Consider the following 21,908-nt stretch of genomic DNA (forward strand, 5'->3'; position numbering starts at 1 on the left):
AGTTGGCTTGGAGAATGAGGAAAGGGGTCAGGAGGGAGGGAGTGCTTCAGGCAGAGGGAGTGGCGCGTCCAGAGGCCATGAAGTGTGAGAGGGAACTTGGATGCCGTTCCTTTCCCTAAGAAGCAGTTAAGTACTGCAGAGTGGAAACACAGGTGAAAATACACTCCTAGGCTGTAGTTCATTAAGATTTAAAAAATTTTTTTTCAAATACTTAATAGAAATACATTTTGCTTCACACTTAATGTCTGAATTCACTGTTGTCTTCTTATGTAAGAAATAGTGAGGCTTTTAACAAAGCAAAAGGTTATTTTAAAAGTCTAGTTGCCAAATCTTATTAACAAAACCGTTAAGCTATCAAGTCATGTTTACATTAAGTATATATTTAAATTATGAGGGCCTTTTTTCATTAATTTTGTTACACTTACGTTATTTCTCACTGTGAGTCTGAATTGACTTGAAGGCAGCCGGTTTTTTTTAATATTATCTGCTTGGGCATTTTGCTAAGTAATATTTTGAGTGCTGTTTGTTTTGTTTATATTTTATAAAAGCTTCAAGGAAATCTAGTGATAATCAAGGATAGATTATACTTTAGGGGTTAAGACTTGCATAAAATAATCTCTCATACTTGCTCTATAACTTGCTTCTCCTTTTCATGCCTTTGTGTGTGTGTGTGTGTAGAATTTGGAAAATATAGTAAAGTATAAAGGAGAAAAAGTCAAGCTTCTAGGAAGATGAGACTGTACTCACTACTCTACTTCATTGATTTATTTGAAGATTTGAGTACCTATTATGTGCATGGGACTGAACTAGGCAGTGCGGATTTAGTGATGAATAAGAGATACAGTCTTTGTCTTCACTGTGTTTACATGATGGGAGAGCAGACACTAAATGACGAATTACCTAATCACAGTAGTTTGGATTACTCTGAGATCAGTAGAACTTGCCTCAGTTTAGAGATCAGAGAAAGTTTGCCCAAGGAAGTGATGCTTATGTTGAACAGTAAGGAGGAGTTAGTGAGGGAAAGGGGAATGGGAGATGGGAAGGCATTCTAGGTAGAAGAGACCACCTTTGTAAGTCCCAGAGGCAGGAGAGCCTTGTAGTTGGAGGAGAGGAAAGTCAATCAGTCAGTGTGGCTGGAGTTTAGTGGGTGAAGGAGAGAAAACAGCCCCGTGACGCTGGCAAGGAGTATAGGGGCCACATCATGCACTGCCTTCTCCTGTTCCTCTTAGGATAGGCTCCAGCCTTTCAAAGTTTTTTAATGAAGCAGACGAATGACATAATTCGATTTATATTTCAAGTCCCTGGCTGCAGCCTGCAAGAGGATTTGCTGCACAGTGGTTAAGGTGAGGAAAGGAAGTGGAGTTGGAGGATTGTGCCTGTGAAAAGACCAATTAAGATGCTGTTGCCATAGTCTGGAGGAGAGATGATGGTAGTGGCTTTGACTAGTGTGCCAACAGCAAAAATGGAGAGGGGGCAATGAATTTGAGAGAGAAACGATGGCAATATTTAAATTAATAATTAATTGGGTGTGGTTGGTGGGTGGGGCCAGTGAGGGAGCAGATGATGTCCAGATTTCTAGCTTGTGGTAGAGGACACTTGGGAAAGACCAATTTGGGGAGAGAGATCACGAGTTTATTTTGGACATGTTGATTTGAGGAGCTAAGAGACACCCAAGTAGAGAAGGCAAGTAGAAAGTTGTAAAGATATGTAGTTATATATTTAAAAGAGGTCTGAGCTGGAGATATTAATTTGAAAATCATCAGCAATTGGGAATGGGTGAGGTCACCTAAAAACAGTGCAGCAGGAGAAGAGGAGGGACCCCAGGACTGTACATTGAGGCACTAATGTTGGGTAATGGAGGATTAGCCAGCAAGGAGAATGCAAAGGATTTATTTATTTTTTTCATTGAACCTGCTTTTTCGAAACAAACAAGCAAACAAAAAGCCAAACCTGTTGCCATCGAGTAGATTGTGGGTCATAGTGACCCCATAGGACACAGTGGAACTGCCCTATAGGGTTTCGGCTTTTTCAAAAGTCACATCTAATTTCCAAATCCACCTACCTCTTCTAAGTTCTAATTCTACTCAGCCTCTTATAGAACATATAAGGTGAGATTTTTAAAGGAACTTAGGTATCTGATTACACATTTTATTCTACAACTTCATATGGCTCTGTGTAATACAAAGGAAACTTTGGCTTGCCTAAGTGATTGCATTTTAGTGGCAGACACGTCTTTGGATTCTTAGCTCACGACACCAGGGCTTTTCTCTGCAGCATTTGACACTGATGACCCAGTCAGTCCTTGAGATTCTCTTCTCCATTGTCTTCTGGGGCTCTGTTGCCTTCTCTGTTTTTTTCTGTAATTTCTCTGTCAGTATTCCTTTTCAGTCTATCCATTGACTCAGGTTTCTCCCACTTATCCTTAAATAGTGACATTTTCCAGGGTTTTGTTTGTCCTTGACTTTCTCCTTTTCTTAGGCATTTTCATCCATTCACAAGGTTCCTAACTAATGGCCCCATTATTGAGATGACTACCTAGCTAGCTCTGCTACCCTTAACCCTAGACTTATATGTTGATATGTCTCATACACTTCTGCCTGGAGAGGCCTTACCTCATAATCTATCTAATTCCTTGAAGGCAGAGATCATTTTACCTTTTTAGTTGTTCCCATGATGCCTTGTACTAGTACGTAATATGTATAAATGTCTGTGGCGTTTATCGTCTTTGCATGATGTTAGTTATTAAACATTTTGAACAGAGTAGCTATGAAATATAGAAATTGCCAGTGTTTTAAAGTATATTAGGAACAACGTGACTTAAGATCTCAAGCTTACGAGTTAGGATACATTAAAAATATTGAAAAAAGGTATGATTAGTTTCCATGTTAAATGCAAATAGATTTTTAATAAAAATCTCAAATTTCTAAAATTGTGTGGAAAAATATTGGAGGAAAAAATAAATGTTTGACTAACAAATCCCAGTTATAGAGTTAGTTCATAAAGAACATTTAGGCATCAGGTCATGGAACCTATTATTCAGTTTATAGATGAAGCCGAGCCACAGAGAATAAGTGTCTTTCCCAAGCCACATAACTGATTTTAGATGGTAGCCCCATGCTCCTTGCTTAATCGTTCAGCGCTCCTCCGCTATTTGTTTATGCCCTTTCCTGTGTTGTACTGAAGAAAGGAAAACAAAAAAATGTATATTTGTGCATTTGATAAACACTGAATTTTCTATATTTTTTTAAATGAAAATTTCTCTAAAATATATTCTCCTCGACCCCACCTCTGCCCTTTTTTTTTTTTTTTTGCACTTTTCTGAAATAAGCGATACTCCTGTTGAGGCACAGCGGCCTATCAGCAGTGAAATCGTGGGTCAGAGTACAGTTCCAGAAAAAGAGCCTGCAAATGGATCGCAGAATCCAGGACCAGCTAAGCAAGAAAAAAATGAGGTAATATTTACTACACATAGTGTCTTTAATTCTCTTTGTAAGAAATAGTAGTATTTGCTTAGATGGAATTCTGATATTTAGGGGTAGGGGAGAGAATAGCTAAAATTTCTTATTATTGTTCATTTTCTCCCCTCCCCCAAAGAATATATGGTATTTTTAGTTGTCATTGTGTATCTTGTGGCATTTGTAACAGATGAATTTATTAACAGTTAAAATACTACAGTTGTCATTAAGCTCTTACGTATTTTAGGTCTCAAATAATTGAACTCACACTAAATGTAGCTAGCTTGCATTTTTAAGATGTATGCTGTCTATTTTACTAATGAGATTTAATGAGCAATAAATCAAGACATTTATAATATAGAATAATACTTTTATCTAAGTTTTTAGAATTTCAGATTATTTTTCTGTGGTATTTTTGAAAGGAAATTGTATTATGAAGTAGGCTGTAAAGTTTTATTTTATAAAAAAAAAATTTTTTTATGTAGAAAAAGTGACTAGGTGGTTTTATAAATCTTTGTTTTCAGCTAAATATTAAGAATGAAGTAGGAAATTACTATTAAAAGTACATATGTATAGTTTTATCTTCAGAGTTATTACTTTTAGTTATGAAATAGAGGAAGACTGGTATTAGTTCTTGAAAAGGGAGACAATTGTAGCTTTAGTGAGCTCTACACGACTGTTGGTTAAACTTATTGTGAGTGTTGGTGAATTTTAGACGTGATTGATTAGCTCCAGGGTAACCCCAATGCACAGGATCCACACAATGTGACCAGACCCCAGCTTTGCAGGGGAGTCTTCCTCTGCCAATATTGGAATTCACGAAATATCTCAGCCCTGTAAGTTTGAGTGCTATACAGTTCTTTTAGAAGGGTGAAGTAGGAATGTTGAGACTTCTAAGTTTAACTCCCATTTATTCTCCTTTCTTGTGAAAGGACATTTGAAACCAAAAGTATTGGTTTTGAAGGAAATTATGAGTTCTTCTCTAGAGTAACCTATTAAACCTGTTGGACAAGGCTAATACTGTTTATTTAGTATTTATGCAGTCCCTCAGTAAGTTTTTTTTCCCCCAGGTAATGTAGATAAGTTTGTGTTAGTCTTTGGCTACATTCACATTCTCTGACCAGATCCCCCTAATTACTGCTATAATTTGTGTTTTTATTTTGAGCTAGCCAGAGAACCAGGATAGCCATTCAGTTTGGTTGTCTGTTGCTATGGAATAAAGGAAATTAACTGATCTACTTCAGTATTAAGACTTATGGGTAATAAGAGCAATATATTAAGTATTTTATGATTGTTAAGTATAGCTAGTTGTAGATTTTATTCAGCGTTTATAGAAGTTACTGTTGAGTGAAGACATATACTCAGTCATAGTCTGCTCAAATATTTTATTCTAATATTTTTAAGCTTCGAGATTCAACAGAACAATTTCAAGAATATTATAGGCAAAGATTACGCTACCAACAGCATTTAGAACAGAAGGAGCAGCAGCGACAAATATACCAACAGATGTTGCTTGAAGGAGGTGTGAATCAGGAGGATGGCCCTGATCAGCAGCAGAATCTTACTGAACAGTTCCTTAATAGGTTGGTCTTTAGTCACTGCTTTAAATATAAAGAATTATTTAAAAGGTATTTTAAGCAATCAATAACTGCTATCTTCTATCTACAGCTTGAAATTTTAAGGCCTTTTTTTTTTTTTTAAGTGTTTCAAGTAATATGGAGTTACATAATTTCTTCCAGTTACAGTATTCTCATCTGGTTTTGTTATTCTCCCTTTAAATGCCCTTTTTACATTGAAGCAGCTAGCGCAGAAGAGCGTAGTGGTTCAGTGCAGAGGCTAGAGCTGACTGCAGGGTGGATCCAGCTCTGTTCCAGGGTAGCTGAGGGCTTTGAGGAAGTTATTTAGCCTCTCTTATCTACCTCACACTGGGTTGCCATGAAGATTAAATGAGTTCATTTATGTAAAGTGCTTCGAACAGCACCTGGCACATAGTAAGCACTGCATTAAGTCTTAGCTGTATTTTTATTGTTGTTATTAGTGTTTAACACCTACAGATTCTTCCGGATTCAATATGTTAAGATGACTCTTTCTGATAATTTTTGCCAAAACAGTATGAGTTTATATTGTTTTTAATTATAGGAGGAATGACTCTAAGATAATAAAAATTTTTTAAGAAATCAATAAACCAGAATATATATAAGTGAGCAAGGGTTGTTGGAAAAGTAAATGAGTTAATATATGTACACACACTTAGAACAGTTCCTGGCACATAATAAATGTGCTGTATATGTTGGCTATCGCCATGGGTATGATTAGGCAGCTGCAGTGATGCCTGTCCCTTCTTTGTTTGGGTCAATAACACTAGAAGAGATCTGCTTAACAATCTAAGGGTTGTGCAAGCCAGTGAATCTGAAATTGATTTTGTCCTCAAACTTTCACACAAGGAGTGTTTATAGTGGTGATCTGAAGAGTCTAAGGCCTCTGAACAACCCCATTCAATTCGAGGATTGTTTTCTTATCACCTCTTTTCAAATCGGTGGCTTGTCAGAGTAATCCTAGTTTGATGAATTGCTACTCTGGTTATTTGAATGTCTTCTCTATGTCCATAAAAGTCATGGCTGCAACTTGACCTTCTGACCAGTTTATTTTTTAGTGAAAGCAGACTATCTAGCCATGAATTAGGAGATGAAGTGGCAAGGTTCTGTGACCCCAATATTGGTAGGGACCTTACTTCCTCAGGAAAAAAAGGTAAACTATTCCAGATCCTTTCTTTGAAGACAATCTTAGACAGAGTTCAAATTTCTTCCTTGTAATTTATGTTCAGTTTAAACCAAAACCAGACCTGTTGCCGTTGAGTTGATTCCAACTCCTAGCGACTCCATAGGTTAGAGTACAACTGCCCCTTAGGGCTTCCAAGGAGTGGCTGGTGGATTCGAACTACTGACCTTTTGGTTAGAAGCTGAACACTTAACTACTGCTCCACCAGGGCTCCACAAAATTATAGTAATAGGTAAGTGTGTTACAAAAATCTATAGGATAGCCAGGCCTATAAAAAATGTATATAAGTGGATGCTTATTCTAAGCTTTTGTATATTAAAAAACAAAAACAAATAAACAAACAAAAAAAACCTGTTGCTGTTGAGTCAATTCTGACTCATAGAGTAGAACTGTCCCATAGGGTTTCCAAGGAGCGCCTGGTGGATTGGAACTGCTGACCTTTTGGTTAGCAGCCGTAGCTCTTAACCACTACGCCACCAGGATTTCCTTTACTAGTTTGACATAAATTCTCTTAACTATTCTGCTTTCTACCTCTGTAATATTTTTATTGAATTCTTTTTTCTAGATTAAAATGTGCTTTTGCCTTTAATGTTTTTATTCTTCTCTATCGTTCTAGAGCTATCAGCAGTTCATAGTTTCCAGATTAAAATTTACTTTTCCTTCTTCTTAGAGGCATAAAAAGAAATAAGAGTCCTGTTATATAATAGATCTTATTGAGGAAAATCAACTATAGTATGATACAAGCTTTATTAACAGTACAGGCATACCTTGGAGATACTGCTGGTTTGGTTCCAAACCACTGCAACAAGGCAAATATTGCAATAAAATGAATCACACAAATTTTTTGGTCCCAGTGCATATAAAAGCTATGTTTACACTATACTGTAGTCTGTTAAGTATGCAATAACAGTATGTCTAAAAAAAAAAGTACTTCCTTTAATTAAAAATACTTTATTGCTAAAAAAAAAAAAAGCTAACCATCATCTGAGCCTTCAGAGTCATAATCTTTTTGCTGGTACAGGGTCTTGCCTGAATGTTGATGGCTGCTGACTGACCAGGTTGGTGGTTGCTGAAGGTTGGGGTAGCTGTGGCAATTCTTAAAATAGACAACAGTGAAGTTTGCTGCATCAATTGACTCTTCCTTTCATGAAAGATTTCTCTGTAACATGTGGTGCTATTTGATAGCATTTTACCCACAGTAGAACTTTTTTTAAAATTGGAGTCAGCTCTCTCAAACCCTGCCATTTCTTTATCAACTAAGTTTATGTAATATTCTAAATCCTTTGTTGTCATTCAGCAATGTTCACATCGTCTTCACAAGGAGTAGATGCTACCCAAAGAAACCACCTTCTTTGCTCATCCATAAGAAGCAACTTCTCATCCATTAAAGTTTTATCGTGAGATTGCAGCAATTCAGTCACATCTTCAGGCTCCACTTCTAATTCTAGTTCTTTTGCTATTTCCACCACATCTGCAGTTATGTCCTCCACTGAAGTCTTGAACCTCTCAAAGTCATCCATGAGGGTTAGAATCAGCTTCTTCAAACTTCAGCTAATGTTAATATTTTTACCTCCTTCAATGAATCACAAATGTTCTTAATGGCATCTAGAATGGTGAATCCTTTCTAGAAGGTTGTCAATTTAATTTTCCCAGATTCATCAGAGGAGTCACTATCTTTCTTAAATAATAAAACTTGAAAGTTGAAATTACTCCTTGATCCATGGATGTTGTGTTAGCAGGCATGAAAACAGCATTAATCTCCATCAGAGCTCTTGGGCGACCAGGTGCATTGTCAATAAGCAGTAATATTTTGAAAGGAGTCTTTTTCCTGAGCAGTAGGTCTTAACAGTGGGCTTGAAATATTCAGTACACCATGCTGTAAACAGATGTGCTGTCATCCAGGCTTTGTTGTTCCATTTATAGAGTGTAGGCAGAGTAGATTTACCATAATTTTTAAGGGCCCTAGAATTTTCAGAATGGTAAGTGATCATTGGCTTCATCTTAAGTCACCAGTTACATTAGCCCATAACAAGAGCCTGTCCCTTGAAGCTTTGAAGCCAGGCATTGATTTCTCCTCTCTAGCTATGAAAGTCCTAGATGGCATCTTCTTCCAATATAAGGCTGTTTCCTCTACATTGAAAATCTGTTAGTGTAGCCGCTTTCACGAGTTGTCTTAGCTAGATCTTCTACATCACTTGCTGCAGCTTCCGTATCAGCACTTGCTTTACCTTGTGCTTTTATGTTATGGAGATGACTTCTTTGTTTAAACCTCATGAACCAACCTCTGCTAGCTTCACAGTTTTCTTCTACAGCTTCCTCACTTCTCTCAGCCTTCATAGAATTGAAGAGAGTTAGGGCCTTGCTCTGGATTAGGCTTTGGCTTAAGGGGATGTTGTGGCTGGTTTGATCTTCTATCCAGACCACTGAAACTTTGTCCGTATCAGTGATAAGGCTGTTTGACTTTGTCATTCATGTGTTCACTTGAGTAGCACTTTTAATTTTCTTCAAGAACTCTTCCTTTGCATTCACAAGTTGGCTGTTTGGAGCAAGAGGCCTAACTTACCACCTATCTTGGCTTTTGACAGGCTTTCCTTACTAAGCTTAATCATTTCTAGCTTTTGGTTTAAAGTGAGAGACATGTAACTCTTCCTTTTAGTTGAACACTTAGAGGCCAGTAGGGCTATTAATTGGCCTAATTTCAATATTGTCCTTTCTCAGGGAATAGGGAGGCCTGAGGAGAGGGAGAGAAATGGGGGAATGGCCAGGTGGTGGAGCAGTCAGAACACATACAACATTTATCAATTGAGTTCGCTGTCTTACATGGGTGAGGATTGAGGTGCCCCAAAACAATTACAGTAATAACATTAAAGATCACTGATTATAGATCACCGTAATAGATATAATAATGAAAAAGTTTGAAATATTACGAGAATTACTAAAACGTGACACAGACATGAAGTGAGCACATGCTGTTGGACAAATGGCGCGGATAGACTTGCTCCATGCAGGGTTGCCACAAACCTTCAATTTGTATAAAATGCGGTATCTGCAAAGCGCAATAGAAGGATGTATGCCTGTTCTTTATCACTACTTTATGTATGTTGATCTTTTGTTTTCACTAATATTAATAATTGCTACCGCTGATTTGGCACTTACAGGCATATTCTGCCTTTCCCTCACTTCACCTTACTTTTAGAATCAAAATGATGTATTAACATTTTTAAAAATTTTAAAGACTCTTTATTCTTGAATAACCTTTTTAATTTCTTGAACTGCTTTATCTGTGTGTTCCTTGGCTTGTTCTGCGTATTGCCTGATCTCCTTCCTGATGTCTTGAAGGGCTCTGTATATTAATCTTTTGTATTCTGCATCTGGTAATTCTAGGAAAGCACTTTAATCTAGAAGATCCCTTGATTCTTTGTTTTGAGAGCTTGTTGAAGTGATCGTGGTCTGTTTCTTTATGTGATTTGGTATTGACTGTTGTTTCCGAGCCATCTATAAGTTATTGTATGAGTTTATTTTATGTTTGCCTACTGTGTTGTAGCTTCTGGCTTTGTTTTGTTTTGATATGCCCAAATGGGTTGCTTGAGTGAGCTAGCCTGGTAATTTTCTCCTTTGAAGCTCTGATGTCCTGTCACCAGATGGCTAGAGCTGTTACCAGGTATATCAGTCTAGGAGTCCGTTCACTTTTCTTGTATGGATTCAGCTCAGGTGTCCAGGTAGCTGGTCATCAATGTGTGGTACAAGCTCTGTCCTACAGTCTTAGAGGGGCAGGGGTGATTGGTGTAGGTACTGGTATCTGGTTGCAGCAGGGGGTCAGGCTCTGAACAAGGCAAGGGGCTGAGAATCGTCCCCCAAGTGTCTCTGAGGAAACAAGTCCCTCTTCCCTAGAGTGTACAGGTGAGTGGGTTCTGCAGATGGACAATGGGCACCCACTGTTTTTGGTTGTAAGGACTGGGAGGTACCAGTTATCCATGGACCCCTGTCATGGGCAGCCGGGTGACTTGAGTGGAACCACCAGTCCTTAGGCCCCTGATGCGGGTAGGTGAGGACCCTGTTTAATAGGCAAAGCAGTGTCAAACATCAAACACCCACCTCTCCACCACACAGCTGAAACAGTTGCAATCTTCCAACAAGGGCCTATGCCATGCAGTGGGGAAAGGTATTCAAAGTCCATGGACCCGTTTATGCCTGGACAGGAGCCGCTTCTGTCCTGAGCTCCCCAGGTTAGTGGAGCTGGCAGATTATCTTTTGCCCCAATTGCGAATTTATTCCTTCTCAAGGCCTGGAGGATGGCTCCAGGTGCTCAACAGAGCCTGTCTCAGGCCCAGGGAAATCAACAGCCACTGAAGCCAGCTTGGGGGGTGGGGAGAACACGGTAAAAATATATGCATGTACTTAGCTTTTGCCGAGAGCGCCGTTCTTCTCTGGTTCCGGAGGTGCGAGTAGGCTGTGTGGCTGGCTGCTTTTCCCTGAGGAAACTGTGGCCAAACGCTAGTACCAGCCCACTGCAGCTGCTCCCTGGAATGGTGCCTGAGGGATCCTGGCAATTCAGGTCCGGTAACTCCTCACCTCTTCTGAACTGTCTCTTCCTCCGCCTGCTGCTCAGTCTATTTTCTAACTTTGCCTTCAATATTCAGGGCTCCTAGCTTGTCATAAATATAATAGTTTCATTTGTTTTTTCGGGTCTTTGTTGTAAGAGGGATTGCTGGAAGCAGCTGGCTATTCTGCCATCTTGGCCCTCCTCTCTTAAAGACTTTAAATTTAACTTGGCATTTCCCAAGCTTATTTGACCTCAAACCCTTTTTATGGGGAGTGTTTCACAGAATATAATTTGAGAAATGCTGCCTAATTAAAAATTGTAACTGTTAAATGTTTAGTAATGGTTACTAATAAACCAAATTCCTCTAGAAATATTTAATTGCTTTTAAAAAAAATCTTTTTTAAACCCTGAAAGCACACACACACTGAGTAATGTTTAATGTAGGACAATTAGAAAATACAGTAAACCATGGTCCCTCCTGGCAATCACACCTTTATGTAGTCCTTTCCCACATTGAATCTCGGCTGAAGGAAGTGATGCTGTGCCAGTTCTGGGTCTAAATCTTAAGAAGGCCTGTCAGCTTCCTCTTTGTACCATTTGGATCCCTGAGCCCAATGTAAGTTCAGGCTAACCTGATTGTATCTCCCTAGAGCATAGATCCAAGCCTGGCAAATAGTATTTGAGCAAATGGAGCGAATGAATGCATGCCTGAGTAATAGGAATGCCACCCACTTGGCTTTTGTCTCATCATAGCTGATTTAGTCATTTGTTTCCGAATTGGCTTGATGCTATTAAAGACAGATGGAACGAAAATGGCTTGTTTTGTTTTATGGGCGAGAAATTTTGGTAGTGGTGAGACTGTTATTATTTTTAGAAATTAAGTTTTAAATTAGAAATTAAACCAAAGTTATACAGGTGAAGAAACAAGATCTTTTTTTTCTTGTTTTTATAACAAAAGGTGCTTTTTAAAAGTCTGCGAGACACATTATACCCATCTCCTTTACAGGGTTATATCGTGGGAGCATTTTGATCTACTTTCAGTATCTAGTTACTATGTCTTCAGTCAATGGTAATTTTTTAATACTGAAAATTTTCCATGGATTATATATTGTGTGTATGTATTTACTTTCTCAAACTTTCATTCATATATAAGTTAGAAATGTAATTAAGTTTTTATTTTAAAGTAACTATGTAGTTTTATTTTATAGGTCAATTCAAAAGCTTGGTGAATTAAATATTGGAATGGACAGCCTTGGTAACGAGGTGTCAGCGCTTAGCCAGCAGTGTAACGGGAGCAAGGGCAGCGGGTCTAATAGTTCTTCTGTGACGAGTTTTGCTACTCCAGCCCAAGACTCTAGTCAGAGGTTAACACAAGATGCTTCAAATACTCACACAAGCAGTCCTCATAATTCTGGATCAGCAAATCACACACCTTTTCACGAGGAATCACCTTCCTGTGGAAACCAAATGTAAGTGTTTGACTTTGTACAACTTGGAAATATTAGCCTTCTACTAATGAACAGACACATGGAAACATAAAAAGTTGAACTTCTCTTTGGAACCTTACAAATAAAAATTTTTAGAGCCTACTTTTACCTACCCAATTTTTTCTAAGCTGCCTTCATTTATGTATATTTTCTTCTACCAACTTTTAAGACTCTTAATATTCTTTATTTTCTTTTTTCTTCCTCCACCACCAAGGTAATTCTATTTTTTATAAGACATATAACAGAGATCATACTGTTTTAGGCTTTATCTGTGTCCTGGCTTTTATTTCTTGCCATGGGCACCTTTCAACAAACATGTTTAAACTCTCAGATGTTCAGGACACAGAAAGATGTTTTGTAATATGGTGGAATAATTGCAGTGGGACATGTTGGCAGCTCTGGCAGTAACAGCTGCTGAAGACTTTTTTGCATATTTACTTTTTCACTAGTCAGGGAAAATTTTTTATCTTGCTATATTTGGTAAACAGGTGTTAATTTATGCAGTGGCAATAGTTAAGGAGCATTTTCCTTCATTTATTCTTAACATAAAACACCTTTCTTTGAGAGTGGTACATTTAAAAATACATAGCTTGCTTTCGCACTTGGATACTTACTAGCCTTATAATGAGTATCAAGAAACTCTGGATTTACTTTAGAGTGTATGTTTATCTAATATTTCTGTCATTCTTATAGTTCCCATAACACTTGTGCATCCCCAAAAGGAAAACTTTAAGTTTTAAATTTATTTTTTGTTAAAGTAATATAGATAACCAAACCAAAAAACCAAACCCATTGGTGTTGAGTTGATTCTGACTCAGGGCGACCCCATATGTTACAGAGTAGAACTGCTCCATAGGATTTTCCTGGCTGTAATCGTCATGGAAGCAGATCCCCAGGCCTTGCTTCCCTGGCCCTGCTGGGTGGATTTAAACTGCCAACCTTTAGGTTAGTCGTCAAACACAAACTGTTTGTGGCACCCAGGAATCTTAGACTATGTTGTCTTTAAGGCAAAAATCACTTCCTTCATACAAGTACAGGAACCCTGGTGGTGCAGTGGTTAAGCGCTTGGCTGCTGATCGAAAGGTCAGTGGTTCAAACCCACCAGCCTCACTGCAGGGGAAAGATGTGGCAGTCTGCTTCCGTAAAGATTTACAGACTTGGAAACCTTATGCGGCTGTTCTGCTCTGTCCTATAGGGTAAATGTAAGTTGGAATCGACTTGATGGCATCAGGTTTGGTTTAACTGGTTTATACAAGTACACTTATAGTAATATACATACATGATTTAAAAAATCAAGTAGCTTTTATAGCAACATATCGACAGTAATATAGCTATGTATCAATTTTCTGTTTAAATTGGTATTCAGTGTTAACATTACTATGGCTATGTAAATATTACTTATGACTGAGTCATGTAGTTTAATATGATTACATTTTCTTTTCATACAGCTTTGTTTTCCTGGGAGACAGTAATTGCCGCATTTTGGTGTGCATGTGTGTACATGCTCATGCTTGGTCTTCTTTGTACCTATCACCCATCAGTGAACTATCTGCAAATGCTTTGATATAGCTGTAAAATCACAAAACTCCTCACTACAGTCAAACATATCATATAACTTCTCTATTTCATTTTTTATCCTGGGAGACATCCCTCCAGGATCACTCCTGCTTTACTTTAGAGTCATTGTTTCCAGACCATTTTGTACAGGCTTAGAGAGTTCTGGGACTTCTCTTCATTGTCCTCTTGGGAATTTTTTTTGCCTCTTTCCTGTGTTGGCTCTCCTGTTTTCAGGATTTTGTGTAGTTTCCTGAAAAGGGGCACATCAAAGGTGGAGTTACTAAGAACTTGCATGTCTAAAAATGTGTTTATTATATATTTTACCCTTGATTTGTTAGCGTATCTGGGTATAGAATTCTAGAATGGAAATGATTCCTCAGAGTTTCAAAGGCATTGCTACATGATCTTCTAGTTTCAGTGTTCCCATTAAGAAGTCTGATGCCACTTTGCTTTCTGATCCTTTATATGAGGCCAGCTGCTTTTTCAACTCTGGAGTTTTTTAGGGGCATCTTTTCCCTGATGTTCTAAAATTTCATGATATACCTCAGAGTAGTTTTTTTTTCCTTCATTCTGCTGGATACTTTGTGGGAAAGCAGGAAATTAAAAAAAATATTATTTAGTAATTTCCTCACCTCTATTTTCTGTTTTTTTCCCTGCTACCATATTTTTCTTTTCTAAGAGCTCTTTGTTATTCTCTAAAAGTTCCTCTTTTTTTTTTTTTGCTTTTTAAGTAGATCTTGTTCTTGTTTCCTGGATTCATTATTTTCTTTTATATCTCTAAGGGTCTTAATTATATTTTTGTAGATTGCTTTTGTTCTCTGAGTTGCCTCTCTTTGTCCAAGCTCCTTTTTCTATTTATTTTAGCTTCTGACTTTTATCTAGGAGGCTTTCTTCAAATATTTGGAGATCTTTGGCTTTCTGGAAAGGGTGAAGCATTTTTAAAAAGTTAATTGGAAGGGAAGTCCGTGTATGTGGGTAGATCTGTCTCCCTGATGGCCTCACAAAAGAATGATTAGGTGGAAACATGATTTTATTGAGAAACCTTCCACTGTCAGTATCTGTTAGTCTCTTCTCTTGGGCCAGATAGTTTTTCTAGAGAGCAATCTCCAGAGTCTAGCCCGGAGTAGAGTTGAAGCACTGCAACCAGGATTCTGGAACTGAGCAGGGGAAGAAAGATACACTACAAAATATGTGGACTTTGACTTAATCTCCTTCCAGAATGGCATGTTATCCCCCCTTAGAACTCTGCTTGATCTGACCGAGCCCAGGACCTCTTAATAAACCTCTGTAGAGAGTAAACTTTGACTGGGGTCAGCGAGGATTATTCGTCCAAAAGAAAAAAATAGTAGTAAAAAAAAAAAAAAGAAGAAGAATTAGAGACTGAAATGATAAATTATTTTGTTTTGAGATTCAGAGTAAACTTTATTTGAATTTCTATCCATACAGCTCATCAGAACATTCGGTCATTAAACCACCTCTTGGAGATTCTTCAGGGAATCTATCAAGGTCAAGAGAAGAGGTAATACTTTGGGGGAGGGGGTTTCATTGTTTTTATATACGTGCAAATTTCACTAAGGAATTCTCAATTCAAAGAAAGAAACATTTTTAGAAATATTCATTATTACTATTTTTTTAGAAGAACGCCTGGCGCATGGCATGTGTCATATATGTGTTAGGTACTATTTTTTTTTACTACCACCACCACTACCATCATTAATATTTCTTGAATTTACTTTGAAAAATGGTAGATAGTTGTGCATATTAAAACTATATATGCCAAAACATTTGTCAATTCAACAATCTTTTTTTTTTTTAATTTTTATTGTTCTTTAAATGAAAGTTTACAAATCAAGTCAGTCTTTCATATGAAACCTTATATACACCTTGCTGTATACTTCTAGTAGCTCTCCTCCTAATGAGACAGCACACTCCTTCTCTCCACCCGTATTCCCATGTCCATTCAGCCAGCTTCTTTTCCCCTCGGCCTTCACATCTTCCTTCCAGACCAGAGCTGCATATATAGTCTCATGTGTCTACTTGATCGAGGAAGCTCACTCCTTATGAGTATTATTTTCTGTCCTAAAGAATTGTCTTTGGGAGTGGTTCCTGTCTTGGGCTAACAGAAGGGCTGGGGACCATGACCTCTGGGGTCCTTCTAGTCTCAGTCAGACCATGAAGTCTGGTCTTTTTTTGAGAATTTGAGGACTGCATCCCATTGCTCTCCTGCCACCTAAGGGGTTCTCTGTTGTGTTCCCTGTCATGGCAGTCATCAGTTGTAGCGAAGCACCATCTGGTTCTTCCGGTCTCAGGCTGATGTAATCTCTGATTTTTGTGGTCCATTCTGACTCTTGGGCTCATAATTACCTTGTGTCTTTGGTGTTCTTCATTCTCCTTTGCTCCAGGTAGGTTGAGACCAGTTGAGGCATCTTAGATGGCAGCTTGCTAGCATTTAAGACCCCAGATGCCACTCTACAAAATGGGATGCAGAATGTTTTCTTAATAGATTTTATAATGCTGGTTGACCTAGATGTCCCCTGAAACCATGGTCCCCAAACTCCCGCCCCTGCTACGCTGGCCTTTGAAGTGTTCGGTTAATTCAGGAAACTTCTTTGCTTTTGGTTTAGTCCAGTTGTGCTGACCTCTCATGTAGTTTGTGTCGTCCTTCCCTTCACCTAAATTAGTTCTTGTCTACTATCTAATTGGTGAGTTCCTGTCTCTCTTCCTCCCTCCCTCCCGCCTCTCGTAACCATTGAAAATCATTATTTTTAACGCTGGTATTCATCTCAAGGTAGCTGAACTCTCACTGGGCTAAGGGAAGGGGCTGCTTCAAAATGCACATTTGGAAGTATTCATGTGAATGCCCCAGTAGTGACATTGGCACATGAGTTGGGGCTGTGTACTGCTCTCTGAACCCTATGGTTAATTTGTTCAGCTATTATTGATATCCCCTTTGGGTTTCTTATCAATACATATTTTTGTTTTGGAGCCAGATATCCTTCCCTAACTAGTATACAGCTTCGTTCTATCTTACTTTCTCTCGTTCATACTTTAACCCCCTGCATAGGGATATTATCTCAAATGCTTAAAGGGGCCAAACAGATAACAGAAATGAATAAAGTCAACCGTTTTTATGATAAGCACATAGGAGTATTTGTCTTGCACAAAGAAATATGCAGGCCCAATTTTCCTAGTTCTTTAGGTTTTCAAGAGAAGCTAGAAATAAAGATTTTTATGTGAAATCTATTTTAAAAATAGCAACAAATTAAAAAAAATTAAAACTCACTGGAGGAGAGCAAATAAAATCAATCTGTGTGGCTATAAACCAACTGTTAGTAATTATTATTAATGTGCTGTAGGGTAGTCTCCCTTTTTCTCTTATCCGCCCCATGCTATTTGTTTGGCAGCCACATTCCTCGTATATGGATTAATGGAAAATGTAGCCTTTTTAGTCAAATAAATTCAAACAAATAACAAAAGAATTCAATTCAGTTCCATGAAACAGACATAATGTGACATATCAGATTTGCTGTCTACCTCACAGTGAGGATGTATGGCATGAATACATATGTAAGAGCTTGGGTAGGGGGAGGCAGAGTCTCTTCATGGATATAATCACTGTGGATCCTAGAGCTCCCACGATAGAACCAGAGCTGAAGTGATTTGCCTTTGTGTGGGCTCTGGACATATATATGTACTCACACAAAGGTAGGATTTGGTTGGTTCTGGTGACCACACCCGGTCCATAGGTCCCTGTTTCAGGTGTGTCAGTCCTGGTAAGGGTAGCCTACAGGATGGTTTCAAATGATTCCAGTAGCAGGAGTCAGCACAACTTTTATACAGAACTGCTTCAGTTTGCCTTCCTCAGAAGAAGGCTGTAGACAGACAGGTTCACAGTTTAAAATAAAAATGAAGCTTAAATAAGATGTTCATTTTTGCAGTTTAAAAGGGTATTTTACAATTTCGGTTTGAAATGCTAAAATACTGGTTGCTGGAGATAATGGTAAAATTTTTCTTTTTACACTAAGTAGATTAAATAGTAGTCCTTTATACTTCCTGCTTTCAGAAACACAAATGATTCTTGTTTTTGTTAGAACTTCTGTATATGTGGGCTATTTTATTTCCTTAACAGCTAAAAGAGAATTTAATATAATAATGCATATTCTTATATTTTGTCATAGATGAAAAACTTGAATGTCTATGAGTTATTTGAGCTTCGTTTAGCAATGGGTGGCAAAAAATAGAAAACTTGGAGTTACTTTGGATTTGCCACTTGAAAGATGTATGATTGTGGATACTAAATATAAAGTTAAGACAGGAATAATACAGTCAGATGAATTTAAAATGGAATAAAGACAAACTCTTGCAAAATCATTCTTTTCATAGGATGACTTCATATTCACTTTTTCATTCTTTTCATAGGATGACAAATCAAAAAAGCAATTTGTTTGTATTAATATTCTCGAAGATACACAAGCTGTTAGAGCAGTGGCTTTTCATCCAGGTGGTAGTTTATATGCTGTCGGGTCAAATTCAAAAACTCTGAGAGTATGCGCCTATCCAGAAGTAATTGATCCAAGGTAAGAATAGATGCCTTCGTTTTTGTTTTAATTTTATTGTGCCTTAGATGAAAGTTTGCAGCACAAATTAGTTTCTCGTTTAGAAATTTATGCTTCAGGATGCTTCTCCAAACACACGTACCTGTTCTTACATAGACTTGGTGTTATCGTTACACCTAAAAAAAGATTTAGTATTATTAATACTCTAGTATTTATCCCAGTTGACTTGACGGCAACTAACAACATTAATCTACTTTTAAAAATATAGATGAAATGCCCACTGAGGGCTAAAGTCTTAAGGAGCATGGCATCTAGGACCCTCTACAGCCAAGCCTCCCACTCACCCTACCCCACTCTGTCTCCTGAGTACCTTGGACTTTATTTAATCTATAATCTAGCCCCACAGATGCTTTCCCATGCCCCCCACTCAGCCCCTTCTTTCCCTACTTTATTATATCTTCACTCAAGTTGTATTCCTGGCTTCATCTTTTTCTGTAAAAATTCTCCCTGCCCTTTAAGGCCCATTACTTTATACTAGATGATAATACTTATACTTGCCTTACTATATATGTAGTAGTCATGACAACATCTACCCCTGCCAGATTTTAAAATCTGCATAGAGATCTTGCCTTTTTTATTTTTTATGCATCCCCCACCTCCCTGCATCCCTAGGGGCATTGCTTATATTATATGTTTAATAAATGTTTATTGAACTTTTTGAATTTAGAAGCATTCTTAGATTTTTAAAAATTATTTTCTTTTTTGTTTCTGAGTTAAAATCCATAAAAATATGTGAAATGGAGTTTTTTTAAGTTATGTAGTTTATATCCTATGTAGTCTAAAATGAGAGTTAGATTAGTATGATAATAGTAGTTGTATTTTTTGGATTTTAAACATGTTTTAAATTTCTTTTTTCTAAGATTTTGAAAATTGTTATCAGTCTGTTACCTCATACTCTTTTTGCTCCCTCCTTCAGGGACAGCCATAGTATAAAAGTTAATATCAGTTAATTTTAGCAAGCAAGAAATTGAAATATCTTTCTGTAATATTTCTTTTTAGTGCACATGAAGCTCCGAAGCAGCCAGTGGTACGTTTTAAAAGGAATAAACACCATAAAGGATCCATTTACTGTGTGGCCTGGAGTCCTTGTGGACAGTTATTAGCAACAGGATCCAACGACAAATACGTCAAAGTTCTGCCCTTTAATGCGGAGACTTGTAATGCAACAGGTAGGGCCTGAGAAGTAGCTTCCCATACTTTATATATTCCTCATGTTATATCTCTATATATGTCTGTGTTATTTCTATTGAAATCTAAGAATTTAGCCTTAAGAAGACTTTTCTAAAACATTCTGACCGGTTGGTTATACTCATGAAGTATTATTCTTTTTTAGTCAAGTTTTTACAGATGGCAAGGTAGTGTCTAAGCTGTAGGAAATTATTGTTACCAGAAAAATAACTTTAAAATAATGACCTGAATTGTATTAATGGATATTTTCTAGAACATATCTGTCTTCCCATTTTCTTTGGGATAAAAAATAAGAAGGTATCTATATATATAACTCTATTTTAGGGATGAAAATAACTACATCAGTATTTTGATTTCTTGAAGTTCTTTGCTCAGTAAAGTGAAATTGATTATAATACTGATCCTTAAATGAAAGTAAAAACCATGCCATTCACATTACTCTTGGTCAGTTTTGAGGCAGTTTAGCAATCTCAAGTTATCATAGTAAGTTGAGCAGCATCTTTTTTTTTTTTAATTCTCATTGCTGTTTCAGGACCGGATCTGGAATTTAGTATGCATGATGGGACAATTAGAGACTTGGCATTTATGGAAGGCCCAGAAAGCGGGGGAGCTATTTTGATAAGCGCTGGAGCAGGGGATTGTAACATTTACACGACAGATTGTCAAAGAGGACAAGGCCTCCACGCTCTGAGTGGACATACTGGTATGTTATATCACTCTCAAATGCTGCTTTTCCTTGTGTTCGACCCGTGCTATTTTCATTACTGAGGTATGTTTCATCAAAAGAAATTTCTTTAAGACAGGAAATCTTTATTTCAAAAAATTGTGAGCTTTGGGTAATAACACAGTAGTGACAGTTAACATTGCTGTTTCCTGTGTGCTAAATCCTTTACTTATATACATAATTCCATAATTTAGTCCTTGTAATAACCCTATGAAGTAGGCAGTTTTATTCCCATTTTCTACATGAATAAAGTAAGGCTGAAAGGGCAAAATGACTTGCCCAATATCACAAGTCTATTAAGTGGCTAAACTGAGATTTGAACCAGGTCTCTTTATTCTAAGCCTGGTGATCTAACCCCACAATCCTGTACTTACACCATGGACAAGTTACCATAATTTCAAATGATAATTTGTTTTCAGTTTTAATGATGATATCCTGAAATACTGAAAGAGCCTACTGTACTAATGAAATCACCAAAGAAAGATTAAGTTTTGTTCAGTATGGCTTTGCTGTTGTGAATTTTACTGAATTTTAATTAGTTGAAAATTGTGAATCTCTTTGATATACGTGGAAGATCTCTGTCACATAGTATATTTGGTTAAAGAGACCATCACATGCCCAATAAAAAGGAGCACTTCACTCTGAATGTGTTAAAGAAAAGTATTCTTCCACAGTAATAACTGAGTACATTATCTTTTACAGGGCATATTTTAGCACTTTACACCTGGAGTGGCTGGATGATTGCATCTGGTTCTCAGGATAAGACTGTTAGATTCTGGGATCTTCGAGTACCAAGCTGTGTTCGTGTTGTTGGCACAACATTCCACGGAACTGGTAGGTTTTTCTGGAATTTAGATGAAGTTTTATGAGAAAGAAGCTTTAAAAATTGCACTAGCCTACCAATAATAGGAACAATAGTAAAATAAGTATTCAGTATCTTACTGATTACTTTCAATTCTTTAAAAATGCTTTCATCTGTTACCTTATATGTAAAAATAATATTCAGCTTAGGAAACGGAGGTCCAGGGAAACTTAAGTATCATGCCCCAAAGTATACAGTTGGTAGTAGCAGGGCAATTTTAGAACTTTGACCTGTAAAAATCATTTTTTAAAATGCATGCACCTGGTAAAATTTCAAATTGTACAAAAGGGTATATACCATTTTCTTGCCACTCCTATTCTTTGGTCTCTTTCCCTAAGGGACCAGTTTCTGATTTATTCTTCTGAAAATATTCTGTAAATATAGAACCAAAAAGTTTGTCTGTATAATAAACTTCCTTCTCCTTTAAACATACCAAAGCATACGTAGTAGCATACAGTACACACCTCGATTCTTTAACTGAACAGGATGTCTTGGATTGTGAGTTGGCATCGACCTGATGGCGGTGGGTTTGGTTTTGGTTTGATGCAAACCCAGGCTGATGCTCTTTGCAGGATATCGCCTTTTAAAGCACAGGTATTTAAGAGTGCACAGTACTCTGCCACTGCATTTATTTTATTTTGGAGTACCTTTTCTGCCTTTTGTAGTTTTTAATAGCAGTTTTGTAGCAGTATACCTTA

The 21,908-nt window shown here is 37.4% G+C and overlaps 1 protein-coding gene across 1 annotated transcript in view; it reads left to right on the forward strand.

The window, feature by feature from the left end:
* The window catches only part of WDR47 (WD repeat domain 47), a 59,141-nt gene that overhangs the window by 27,204 nt on the left and 10,029 nt on the right, over positions 1 to 21,908 (forward strand). The window contains exons 6-13 of the mRNA XM_003409539.3: positions 3,329 to 3,452; positions 4,860 to 5,038; positions 11,985 to 12,245; positions 15,267 to 15,339; positions 18,240 to 18,397; positions 19,436 to 19,605; positions 20,157 to 20,327; positions 21,051 to 21,182. Of these exons, the coding sequence (XP_003409587.1) occupies positions 3,329 to 3,452; positions 4,860 to 5,038; positions 11,985 to 12,245; positions 15,267 to 15,339; positions 18,240 to 18,397; positions 19,436 to 19,605; positions 20,157 to 20,327; positions 21,051 to 21,182 (1,268 nt within the window). The remainder of the gene's footprint in view (positions 1 to 3,328; positions 3,453 to 4,859; positions 5,039 to 11,984; positions 12,246 to 15,266; positions 15,340 to 18,239; positions 18,398 to 19,435; positions 19,606 to 20,156; positions 20,328 to 21,050; positions 21,183 to 21,908) is intronic.

The sequence above is a fragment of the Loxodonta africana genome, chromosome 3, assembly GCF_030014295.1.
Source record: "Loxodonta africana isolate mLoxAfr1 chromosome 3, mLoxAfr1.hap2, whole genome shotgun sequence".
NCBI classification, from domain to species: Eukaryota; Metazoa; Chordata; class Mammalia; order Proboscidea; family Elephantidae; genus Loxodonta; species Loxodonta africana.